Below are 13,576 nucleotides of genomic sequence, written 5' to 3'. Positions count from 1 at the left end.
GTCAATCTACCCAACATTAATTTTGAATTGACGAATTTGCCCTCATATATAAACTAAAATCCTGAAGGAAAAAATTTGGTTATCGGAACACTTTGGAAAAAAATGTTCTGATATGTAAAAAAAAAAATTGTTACCGGAACACTTTGGAAAAAAGTGTTCAGGTATATAAATTTTTTCTAATTTTTTTTTACCTGAACACTTTGAAAAAAAATGTGTAGGTATGTAAAAATTTTCCAAATTTATTTTGTTACCTAAAATAGAAAAATTTTACATACCTGAACATTTTTTTCCAAAGTGTGTAGGTAATAAATTTGGAAAAATTTTACATACCTACACATTTTTTTCAAAGTGTTCAGGTAACAAAAAAAATTAGAAAAATTTTACATACCTGAACACTGCACTTTGGAAAAAAGTGTTCACGTATGTAAAATTTTTCTAAATTAATTTATTTTGTTACCTACACACTTTGGAAAAAAGTGTTCAGGTATGTAAAATTTTTCTATTTTTTTTTGTTACGTGAACACTTTGAAAAAAAGTGTGTAGGTATGTAAATTTTTTCCAAATTTATTTTGTTGCCTACACACTTTGGAAAAAAGTGTTCAGGTATGTAAAATTTTTCTATTTTTTTTTTTTTACCTGAACACTTTGAAAAAAAGTGTGTAGGTGTGTAAAATTTTTCCAAATTTATTACCTACACACTTTGGAAAAAAGTGTTCAGGTATGTAAAATTTTTCTATTTTAGGTAACAAAATAAATTTGGAAAATTTTTACATACCTACACATTTTTTTTCAAAGTGTTCAGGTAAAAAAAAAATTAGAAAAATTTTATATACCTGAACACTTTTTTCCAAAGTGTTCCGGTAACCAAAAAAAATTTACATGTCAGAACACTTTTTTCTTCAGGGTTTTAGTTTTTATATGAGGGTAAATTCGTCCATTTAAAATTAATGTTGGGGTAAAATGACAATTGTTGGGGTAGAAATTTTTTTTTCCCATCATGGACTAAATAATCCAATCCAACTTGTTATGTTATAGCCCAACTCTTTTAAAAGCATATGTCTGATCTCTTGAAATCACACACTCTCTTCAATTTCAAATGTAAGAAAAAACCTTTTTAAATTAATTGATTATTTAGTGAATCTAAAAGAATTATTTTTTATTTATATTTAAAATTAGAGAGAGTACTATTTTTTTAATAAGTACATTAAAAAAAAAACAATTGTATAATAACATAGTAAAATAAAATAAAATGTATAACATATTTTTTTCCACCGCCTAATCTAACTCGGGAGTCAGTTCCAACATCAAGTGGTTTCAACCTTCTTTCGATTGCAATTGCAGGCGAACGGAAAATATTTCCATATAAGCATAATCACGAATAATTTTTATTTAAACGTGAGCACAAACATTCACATTAGTTATTTATTTTAAAAATGCTCCTCATTAAATTCTTTTATTTATTTTTAAAATACCCATCATTAAAAATACAATTCTTCATCAAAATAGGACTCATAAGTTGAGTATAAAACTTCCGTTATCTCTAACAACTCACAAGATTATTATGTTAGTCCATATGAGCTCTCTAAGCTTAGGTTTAGGTTGATAATCGATACTGTAATTAATAATTATGCACTTGAATTTCTCTAATTTGACAATTTCATATGTAAAATTTGCAGGCAAACAGAGTTTGCATTAGAAACATTTTCACTATTATACAAACTCCAAAGGTTGTTTTCAACCAGTCAAGCACACATCGAGGCATATAATATAGATAATTGTGGAGCTCTTATATCCACTTATTTTCATTGTTTTTTTTTTTTTATAGAAATCATTTTTAGACAAGTCAACGTAATAGACCATATTACTTGTTCATTCATATCATCATGTTATTAAAAATGAAAATGACAACTTTTGTGTTGTTGAAAAAATAAATCCCTTGTAAAGAAAGTACTAATTTCGTGGTTGTAATAAATTGGGCCGAGATAAAATAAAGTAGGCCCAATCCAACCGACATAGTACGAATTGAAAGTGAAGTCCAACCAACTAACTGTCCATGTAAAAATTAATCAAATGGCTTAAAAGTCAATGGCGGTGAAATTTTAAATCATCAGAAACGTTTTTCTAATAATCGACTGCTTTACAAAAAAAAAACTTTCTATTAATTCTTGTTGTAATAAATTGATAAATGGAAAATTCCAACCCAGTATTAGAGGTGGGAATAGGTCAGGCCGGCCTACATGGCCTTAAAGCCTAGCTTATATAGGTTCAGGCCCGACCAACCTATTTATTTAAATAAAACAGGCCAAGACTTTTTTATAAGTCTATTTAGTTAAATAGGTCAGATTGCAGGCCACTAAAAAAACATTTTAGCCTACTAGACCGGCCTATTTAAGTTAATATGAATAATATTTTTATTACTATTATTATTTATATATTAAAATTTATTTTGATTAAATTATAAATTTATTAACTTTTTCAGTAGTTTAAGTTTATTAATCTATATTAATTTTTCACATATATAAATGTATTATTATAAACTAGAATTGAAATATGATGACATATATAGTCAAAATCTTTAAAATATCATGTTAAATATCAGGAAATTGGTTTATTAGTTCATAAGTATATTTAAAAATAAATATAATTATTTATTTAAATATATTCATGTGAAATAGGCTTTTAAACAGACTAACAGGCCACATTAGGCTTTCAATATGTCAGGCTCAGGCCTAAAAGATAAGCTTGTGATAGGCCACAGGCTAGACTCAAGCCTTCGATTTTTGGACAGGCCAGACTCAGGTTTGGCAAAACCTAGCTAGACCTAGTCTATTCCCACCTCTACACAGTACTCTTGGGACACTACTTGAGCATACTAATGAAAAAAATTTATCTTAAAAATTATGCATTCAATGAATTAAAAATGTAAAAACTTAACTTTCCAATGTTAATTTTGTCATTAATTTTTATTTTTGGTATGCTTAGCAAGTGTCCTGGCATACTGTTTAGCATGACTCGTTTGGTATGATAGAAAGAAAGTGGGAGGAAAGAAAATTACGCATTTGATAATTAATTGCGCTATAATTTGAGGTTTTATTATGGAAAAGCATTTATATGGTCACAAAGATTTGATCATCCAATTTCCTCACATTCACATAAAAATACATATTATTTAATTATTTTTTCTTTCTACTTTTTATCATATATGTGTGTGAAAATCTTCTTGCAGATTTGGATTGCTCATTCTCCTTAGTTGAATAATATTATTCTTGCAAATATCTTCGAAGTGTATTTGCAACAAATGACTTAGTCTATTGTTTTTTTGTTTATTTTCCTCGTAATAAAAAAAACCATATATGTGTGATGAAATCTTTGTGACCACCCTAAACATTCTCTTTACTATGATATATTACCTCTACTCTTTATAATAATGACCGGAAGAAATACTCTTATTCAACATCATATTATTTAATATCATTTTAATTTTTTTATATTTAATTATTTTAAGTTTTATATTTTTTTAATAAATTTTTATTTATCGAGTAACCTATGACTAAAATTTCATCTTGAAATAAATTAAGTAGAGTGTCTGAATTTCAAATGTCAACCTTTACATATATAATATGATGTTATTATCAATTAAGCTAAGTTCACGATAACAGAAACTATATGCCGGAATCGATAAAAAATTAAAAAAATAATCACAACTATATTTATTTATTTGTTAAAAAAACAAAATAAAAACAAATAACAGCTATATCTAGGGAGGGAGTATATGTAAAGTGTAAAATGCAAAGTCAAAGTTGTAGACCTGACTCTATCATGATCATCTTCTTCATCAACAACTCTGATGAGAAAATCTGAGCTGTAATGATAAAATGGGATCTCATCACAGAAAATTTCTCACAGAATTATGCAATTTAATATGTCATGGAAAGGAATCTCTATCAAATTGTTTACCAAACAACAAAGATTGCACCACCGTTTGCTTCAAAATTTGTCTTCCCAATCCTCAATACCCATTTTTCAATTATCCACCACCACCACCACAAAAACCACCACAAGTTCCTTCTTTTATCATATCAGATGAAAACAACAACAGCCACAAACTCACCAATTACTTCATCCTTACCCTTTCTCTTGTTGCTTTTGTTTTCTTTCTTGTTTGTATTCGTGCAATTTGTATCACTTTTAGGTCAAGAAGAAGAACAAGATTATTGGAAGTGACAAGAGCATCACCATCATCATCAACAACAATTCAACAAATTGATGAGAATTTTGATGAAAATCAACATGTTGTGGATCATCCAATCTGGTATATTCGAACCCTAGGTCTTAATCAATCTGTTATAAATGCAATTAGTGTTTGTAAGTATAAGAAAGGTGAAGGTTTGATTGATGGAACTGAATGTTCTGTTTGTTTGAGTGAATTTGAAGAAGATGAAAATCTTAGACTTTTACCTAAGTGTAATCATGCTTTTCATTTACCTTGTATTGATACTTGGCTTAGGTCACATACCAATTGTCCTATGTGTAGAGCTCCAATTGTTAATAGTAGTACCAACCCTCCAATTGATAGGGTAGAGTCTTTGGAGTCTGTTGTTGTTGATGATTTGAATTCAAGTTCATTGGAACATACACAAATTGAGGTTTTTGATGAAAATAGCGGTGATGGTGAAACCAATTTAGGGTTTGAAAGTTGTGATTTTGAATCGGAATCGAGGAATAGGGCGACGGCGGAGGAGGAAGGAGAAGGGCAATTGGGGGTATGTGAAAATGAAAGGCGAGTTGTCGATGCGGTTGGTGTTGTTCGGCCTAGGAGATCGGTTTCTATGGATGATTCTTTTGTTGCAAATATCAATAATGCTCTTGCAAATGTTGTATCAATCGAATCGAAAAGTAATGGTGAATCAAGTAGAGTGATTTTCAATGAAGATACTATTTCTAAGGTTAATGGAAATGAGAATTTGGCTACTACTTCCAAAGGTAGTAGTAGCTTTTCTTTTAGGCCAACAAGATATTTGCAGGGTGTTCCTAGTCCAATGAAGAGATCAAGTTCATACAATGGGAAATTTCTTCTGTCTTGGTATGGTCGCACTCAGAAGAAGCCAAATGCTATTCTGAGAAGCTTTTAAGTTAATTGTGTTATTATTACCATCTTTTGTGCTAACTTCCCAACTCAAATATACATGTAACTCAGTAACTCTCAACAAGCTGAGAGGCTGAGACTTTCAAAGTTTTCTGTGTCATAAAAATTATGTGATGCATCATTATCAAGTGTATAATAGCAAAACAAAAAGGTTACAAATAAATGTTGCTTAGTTATTTTGTTCATATTGCTCCATATTTTACTAAGATTTATTCATCACAAGTTATTCTGGTATTCTAGTGTCTACACTATGGTATTCTTGAGTCCATATTCATTGCATATATGTCATTTTGGCACCATCATGGTTTGTCCAAATAGCTAACTCTTCATTCTACATATCTTTGTTTCGTTCTAAATTTACTTTTGTCCCTTTACTAGCATATATGCTTTGATTTTGTTCTCTACACTTGTATATTTGCTTATGCTTCCCTTGTTTTAAGCAAGAATCTAATCAATTTGATTTTGTTCTCTACACTTGTATATTTGCGTATGCTTCCATTGTTTTAAGCAAGAATCTAATTCAGAAATTGAATTAGTTATACCGTTCAACATGCAATAGAAATAACAATTTGGAGTGGCAGCAAATAAAGCTACTACTATGGCTAATTATAAAAGGATTAAATATCAGTTGGAAAAAATCAGTTCACAGAAAGATTCAGAGTTTTCCATATAGAGTAGGCACAACATAGGAATGGAAACAAGGTACAAAAATCACAGCTCAAAGATAGATTTAAGTTAAACCAAGAGTCATTTTCCTATAGAGTCACACCACAGCAATGGAGTACCAATAAAGTGCAAAAATCACACTTCAAACACATAGAGGCTACAACATAGCAATGGAATTAAGGTAAGACAACCATGTGGCAGAGTTACCTTACATAGGAAAAGTTATCCTTGGTCCTTTTTGTGTGCAATACATTTTAACCACTCATGCACGAAGGCTACAATAGTGTTGAGTGTTGACTGAGTGGTTAAACCAGTCAAGTATGGAAGTTTTGCTCATACAGGAGCTCATTGCATTTGCTTTTCAATGGTCTTTGGATGAGTATAAAAAATAGATAACAATAATACTACTTCACTATCACTAATTACAAGCACTTTGAAAAAAATGTGTCTAAATATATACCTTTTTTTTTCTTCTTCAAATATATTTCTTATTAAAAGTACAAATTTGCCTTTCAAAGGAAAAAAAAATCAATATTGACACATCTATACATAGAGAAATTTATTCATAGTCCAAATAGACATATTAATACAGGTTAAGGGATCATCAAACCTATGACCTAATGGTTTAATTATAAGTAAGTTTCATCATAAACCATAGTTTAATTATCAACAAAACAAAGAATTTCCCATTTTATTTTAGAGTTCAATTTTTCCATACTTTTTTTTTTGAAACAATTTTTTATTTTTTTTCCATACTTTTATTCCTCAGAAAAAGGGTGACTTTTTTTTTTCTTTATAATATCCCTGTTCCCTTTAAAAAACACAAAATTGTCCCGAGTTCAATCTGTGATCGGTACGTATGGAGAAACATTTGTTGAAAGATGTCAACCCTTTAAATAAATCTCAGTTACCTCGAAGAGATTAGTCTCTGCAGTTGCTCACAGAGCATGACTTTGTAAAATTTTTTTCATCCATGTAATTAATCCTCCAAATAATTAAAATTAAGTGATTAATGAACTCCAAAAATCAATTTGAGAAGAATTCGACTTCAAAATAAAACAATTCTATTAGTTAACATCCAAAAAAAACAAAATAAGATTAAAATTAGTTAACCCAAAAAAAAAAGAAAAGAGATTTAACCTTTACAATTAAAAGGTTTAGTTTGGTTTGGTACGTCTTGAACAGTAGGCTTGATCCCGTGTGTGTGTGTTGAGTTGAGAGTTAGACTCACCTCCGTGTCCCGCAGGCAGCCACCCATCTCTCAGTCGCACTCAGATCACGTCTCCTCCGCCATCTCACTCCTCAGTTCTTCCACAATTCTCCAGTAACGAAGCAGCAATACTTTCAGATTGCACCTTGCTTTCCCAACGGATTGATTCATTATTCATACACTATACAGATTACTCCTAAAGTAACCTCAAAATTCCTTTTCTTTTATTTTCATTTTTATTATACAATTCATTCATTCAATCATCATTTTTGATTGATTGATTGATTGATTCAGAATGTTTCGAACATGGAGCAAAGCAATTATTCCACTCTCCAAATTCCGACTTCCATTGCACCAAACCTACGCTAGGGTTGCAGCAGCTGCCCCTGCACCAACCATTGAAGACAAAGTTCAACCTTTGGTATGCAATTGCAAACTTTCTCTTATAAGAAAAATTTCAACTTCATTCAATAACTCATGTAACTGGTCTATAATATATAGCAAATGTATCGGTTATTCCATAACCGAAAAAGTAACTTTTTTTTTTGGGTTAAGTAGTCTAGTGGCTAGAAATTTCACCTTTAAAGTGAATAAGTGGAGTGTTCGGGGTTCGAACCGCGGCTCCTGCATATAAAATGCGATGTCCCTACGAACTGGGCTAAACTCATAGGGACGAGTATTACTTATATTTTTGTTTTTTTGGTCAAGTAGCCTAGTGGCTAGAAATTCCACCTTAAACGCGGATAAGTGGAGTGAACCCCGGCTCAGCTAAGCTCACAGGGACAGTATTACTTTGATTTATTACACAGAAACACAAAAATATGAACCAATTTTTATTTTTGTACTTTGCAGGTTAACCTAGACAAATTGTTTTGGTCTAAACCATGTTCTCTGGTCCTGCCACCTGACTCGCCTCTTCGAGTTGATGAACCTGATTATCAGGGGTTTAAGCGTTTCATGCTCAAACTTATGCTGTTTTATAGTAAGCAGAGCAAGTCCATTCGGGGGGCTAATGTTGTTTACAAAAGAATCGTCTCTCAAGTTGATAAACCGCTTATATATGAAGGTTCATTCTCTTCATACCATTAGAAAATATATGCTTTATTTACATATACATAGACTCTGATGTATAAACTGTTTAATTAAGTGCTGTGCTATAAGATTTTTTTGTAACCAAAGATAAAATAAAATCGAACTGTTTTTGTATAGCTATAAGCTGTTTTCATAAGATATCCTGGAGACCTTATGGAAATAAGTTGTTTCAATAGTCTCTCCCAAACAGTTTCGCTAGTGTTTTTTAGTAGTAGATATTCTCAAATAAGTCAATCAAAGCATGCCCATAATATATATATCATTATGCGCATAGGCTTGCATATGGAAGTGCTTTGTGCGCCTATAGTCCATCAATTCACTCATCTAGGTTGGTTTGGTGTTTTGTAATTTCACAACCAGGTTAGTTTGCACATCGGTAGTTTAGTCTGAGATTTGTCGCCATTTTCTCTGATATTCTACTTGTTTCGCATTAGTGGGATGTTTTAGGTCCACCCAACTGAATTTTAATTGGAAGAAGACAGATAAATTTTGTGAAAATTTGTACATGCAACTTAGATAAACTCCTCCACATGTACTGTGGGACAGAAATGTTCCCTTCACTTCCCTCTATTTTTTGGCTCATATTTATTTTGGCTTGTTTCTCTGTTGAATATTTGGAGATTTAAAGCTAGTTGTTCAAGTGTCTCCGCGTGTATTACTTTGGCCGATCATGTTGATCTTTCTTTCCCTCTGTTTTTTACCTAATGATTTCATTCTGTAATGATGAAAGAAATCTTATTTAAACTAAAAACTATATCTTTTTGCTCGTTTTCTGATTGAATTACCAATATCAAATTTCCTCTTTTTATTATTTTTTTTCTCACTTTTAAATTTCCGACCATTTTAAGTAAAGACAACTGGAAAAAGCTTCACATCAGCAATCCCATCACGTATCTGGTGGCTAGACATACCATTTTATAAAATTATATGTTTGCAAATCAGTCAAAGTCAAGTAATTTTGGTGTAGGAGTTTGATGTGGATCAGTGCTTGTCATACGAGTAGTTCACAACATCCTATAAATTTCTTTCTTCTGTTTGCAGTGTTTAACTTGGAGAAAACATTCAAAACTACATTCTCTTTGCTTGTACTTCACATGTGGTTTTACTTGCGCCGCATTAAGCAAGAGGGAAATGATGGTGTTGAATTTGGCCAGTACCTTTATGAGATTTACAATCACGATGTGGAGCTTAGAGTGTCCAAAGCTGGGGTGAGTTGTATTCTACAAATAGATATAATATTTTTACCATAAATTCATTTTTCCCAAAATAGTTTGAGTACATGTTGGGTGAATTGTGCTCATTTAATTTGAAATGACAGGTTAACCTACTATTGATTAAGTGGATGAAGGAGCTCGAGAAGATTTTTTATGGAAATATTGTTGCTTATGATGCTGCTATACTTCAAGAAGCTAAACCGGGTGATTTCGCTACTGTTATATGGAGGTTGGTTTTGCTACGAACTCCTCCTATTGCATACTTCATATAAAAGATATGCTTTATTCAAAGTTGTCGAAGTAATGGGTTTTTGATAAAAACAAAGAGATATTCAAAGTTGTTTAAGTAATGGGTTTTAGATTCAAAGGATGAGAGAAATAACAAGAACTTGATAGTAGCTCACACGAATGATTAAACACTAACCCCTATAAATAGCCAAAGAGTTCAAAATGAGGTAATGACATGATTGGAGTACTCTGGCATTATGTGACCTCGCCTTTTGGTACTCACCGGATTGATTTTAATGGTTGAGAAGATATTTGTGAAAAGGCTTGAAATTATATTGGGTAAAACCCAAGTTCTGCGTAGATTAGAGATAAAGCTTGAAATGAGTTTATAAAGAGTGACACCGCTCACCTTACAATCCGGTTTTGTTAGGGTTGAGTTAGGCTCAACCCAATATCGAAGATAGTATTAGAGCCTATCCAAGATCCATTGGGCCGGGGCACCTGCTATCAGGCTGGGGGGGGGGGGGTTAGAGTCCCACAACAGATGATATATGGCCGAAAAATATGTTTATAAGTCGGTTTTGTAGGAGTTGTGTTAGTCCCAACTCAGATTCTAAAAAATGTATATCTTATCTGTGTTTTTTTCTCCAGGAATATATTCTCGGACGATGGTTCTTCAACACCAGACGAAGCTGCATGGCAATCAGTGCAGGTATGTCTTCTAAATGAAGTTAACATTGTTCATTATATATTTGTGGAACAGATATTACGCTGCGTGTGACTTCCTGAAAAGTCTATCTAAGCCAACATGTTGAATCCAGAGACCAATTCGAGTCATACAATTTATTACCCATTCAACATTAATCAGTCAAATTACTTCATTCAGCTGACAGTTGTGAGACTCTCGGTTTAAATTTTGACTTCGCTTGAAGAATTCTCCATTTTATAGTTGATATTTTTATGATATATTATTAGCATATTGGAGTCTCTTTGCCTGTCAAACCGGGGAGCTTATAGTGATTATCACTATACTTGCATGAAGTACCTATGAGATTGCCACCTTTCTCTGTTGCTAGAGCTTCCTGTCTTTTTCGTATTAACTGTTGATTTGCCTCTTTCTCTAAAACTGTTTCCAAAATAATAATATTGACATATTGAAAAACTCCATGTCATCACCATCTTTTGTACTGTTTTGTTTTTCTTTGTTTCCTTTGCCTTTCATTTTTTGTAAATACTTGATGCTTATATTTGCTTTCAAAATGCTAACTTATTTTCCTTAATTATATTGAGTACAACAACATTGATACTGAAATCAAGTTTTTATATAGGCATTGGCCAGATATGCTCGACGGGAAGTAAGTTGCATGACTTTAACAGGTAAATATAACTGTTTCTGTTTGTCATATATTATTGATCATGAAGTAGGCGGAAATAAACCGGCCAATGCTTACTTTACTTCTGTATACTGCTAAAATAGGCTGAAGAGTGAAGAGATCCCCATCTCACTACAGGGCTCTCATGGGCAAACCTTCCCTGAAGGGTTTTGAGGCCACAGACAGATATAATAATAGTTTTTTGTTAGGAGTTCTGCTTTAATTCCAACCAAAATTTTTGATCAACTTGTTTAATTTCATACAATTTTTCACAATTGCTAACCACATGCTAGTTAACGATGCATTTCTAATCTTTCTAATAATACTCTTTATGGACTGCATTCTGCCTTTTAACCAGACTGTTTTCAACAGGCATCATTCCTTTTCCTGGTGTCTGTGACATCTAGTTAGAAAGATAGCGTTGTCATCAAGTCATGTAATATTAGTTATATAATGCTCACTGCATGTCACTTTTGACCTCCATGAAAACAGAGTTATGCGGAACTCGAATACTCCATGCATAATAACTGTTTTACTAGTAGAATACATGAAACTGTGAAAGTTATGTTTATGAAAAATTCTGCAGATATTATAGAAATGTTATTTTTCCCCCTTTCAACTTTGTATTTACTAAATCATGAAATTTGAATGGCAGATAAAGAAGCACTACTTTCAGGGAATTTCATGTTTACCTCTTTGAAGCATGAGATCAAAAGCAAAGAGGGGCATCAATTATAATGTAATGATTTCTAAATTTGTGACCAAGTAAATGTAAAATACACACTGTTCTTATTTTTTTCAACATTTTTTTTCTTTCAATAATAGCAATAAAAGATTGTATTGTTCTCCATAAGGGTTTATTATTTAATTAGCTTGATGTTTAGAAACTAGAAAATTCATATTGTTGCTGATATAAATGAGAAAAGAGAAGGGCACAAGTGATTGAGAAATGTTTTTTCTCCTTTTGTTCATTTTCTGCCGCAGTTATATGAGGCATTACAATGCATACATTTAAATGAGAAAGGAAAAGAATCAGAAAATTCTAATATTCAACAGAAACATACTATAATTTTAGGATACAATTACTTTGTATTTTTTGTCTAGCTACTGTAAATTCTCCTTTCCCATTCCCTAGCCACAAACATTTATCAGCACCTAATTCAGAATTCAAAGGTAAAACTGACTTGATGCAAAGCTGAATATCTTCTGAAATTTTCACATTAAACTACTAATACCCAGAGTTGATTAGTTATAAGCTCAAAATCAAGTTTGTCTTCAAACAATCATTATTATATACCATGTTAATTTTGAGTCCGTGATATAATTAAGGGTTAAATATGTTTTTGATCCCTATAGTTTCACAGAATTTTCGTTTTAGTCCCTGAAATTTATTTTCACACTTTTTAGTCCATTAAGTTTCTTCACTTAGTTTTTAGTTCATACTTTTCATTCAACTCGTGCATATCATTCAAAATTTTAATTTTTTTTTCTGCGGTCATGTTTAGTACATTATATGAATCTCTGTTACAAAAGTTTAATTTTTTTTAATAAGAGATGAATTAAATATGAATTTTTTAGTTTTTTGCACATAAAAATTCATAAATAATTCATCTTATGTTAAAAAAATCTAATTTTTTATTGGAGATGTTCTTATAATATTATAAACATGAATATAAAAGATCATTCAAAAATGTAAAACTATACAATAGTTTGATTAAAAGTAGAGACTAAAAACCTTGAGTGAAGAAACTTCAGAGACTAAAAAATGTGAAAACAAACTTCAGGGACTAAAACAAAAATTCTGTGAAACTATAGGGATCAAAAACATTTTTAACTCTATAATTAAATAGATAAAATCACACAACTTTAATGATATGATGTAGAGGAATAACTTATTTTTAATGGACGTTTGTGTACAAATGTTTTACGTATAAAATTTCATGTTTCCATCATTGTTAGGAGGTAAGTCCAAGAAGACCGAAAATGGTAAATTTTAGATTTTTTATCATTGAGCAAAGTTAGGGTTCCAAAATAGAAAATGAGATTTTCACTATTTTAAACACAAGTGAAGGATTTAATGAAGAAACAAACAGCCATGATCGCAAGGGAGAGAAATCTAATGTGGTGGCTTTGCTTCAAGCTTCGTGAGGAAGGAGAAAGAGATGAAGTTGCTCAAACTATTTGGTTCAATTGAAAGCTTAACTGAAAAAGAGTATGAAAATGGTGTCATCAAATCAGTTCTCGCGGTTGCCAAGATGGCGTCGGAAGGGCGAGGGTGGAGGTGATGGTATTGGGAGAGATGATGGGGTGTGTCAAAAAAAGGGTAAAATTATTCTACCAAAAAAAAAAAGGTAAAATTGGAAAATAAATTGATTTGTAAGGGTAGAGGCTAGGGTCGGGAACATGTCAGGCCTTGACAGGCCTGAGCCTGGCCTACGATTTTTTTTCAGGCCTGAGTCTGGTCTGTGGTGTATCAAATGTTATTTTTTTTTGGTCTGGCCTGAGCCTTTTAAAAGTCTGGCCTGGCCTTGTAACCTGTTTAAAAATCTGTGTTACATTAAAACTTCTCTATATAGTTTTTTTTTTTTTTTTTTTTTTTTTTTTTTGGTATAGTATATAGTTTTTTTAAATAGGCTAAATATGCCTT

At 31.6% G+C, this 13,576-nt stretch overlaps 2 protein-coding genes across 2 annotated transcripts; both read left to right on the top strand.

The window, feature by feature from the left end:
* The first annotated feature begins 3,762 nt into the window (after positions 1-3,762).
* LOC123908556 (RING-H2 finger protein ATL52-like) lies at positions 3,763-5,331 on the top strand. Its single transcript, XM_045959229.1, has one exon. The coding sequence runs from the start codon at positions 3,876-3,878 to the stop codon at positions 5,130-5,132; it is 1,257 nt and encodes a 418-aa protein (XP_045815185.1). The 5' UTR covers positions 3,763-3,875; the 3' UTR covers positions 5,133-5,331.
* Positions 5,332-6,949: 1,618 nt separating this feature from the next.
* On the top strand, positions 6,950-11,879 carry LOC123908555 (ubiquinol-cytochrome-c reductase complex assembly factor 1-like). The gene is made up of 8 exons (XM_045959228.1): positions 6,950-7,223; positions 7,317-7,443; positions 7,875-8,088; positions 9,156-9,322; positions 9,433-9,557; positions 10,208-10,268; positions 10,885-10,933; positions 11,585-11,879. Exons 2-8 carry the CDS (start codon positions 7,318-7,320, stop codon positions 11,665-11,667), a joined length of 825 nt encoding a protein of 274 aa, XP_045815184.1. The 5' UTR covers positions 6,950-7,223; position 7,317; the 3' UTR covers positions 11,668-11,879.
* The last annotated feature ends 1,697 nt before the right edge of the window (positions 11,880-13,576 follow it).

Source organism: Trifolium pratense, linkage group LG2 (assembly GCF_020283565.1).
Source record: "Trifolium pratense cultivar HEN17-A07 linkage group LG2, ARS_RC_1.1, whole genome shotgun sequence".
Taxonomy (NCBI): Eukaryota; Viridiplantae; Streptophyta; class Magnoliopsida; order Fabales; family Fabaceae; genus Trifolium; species Trifolium pratense.
This window is presented reverse-complemented; position numbering and strand designations above follow the sequence as displayed.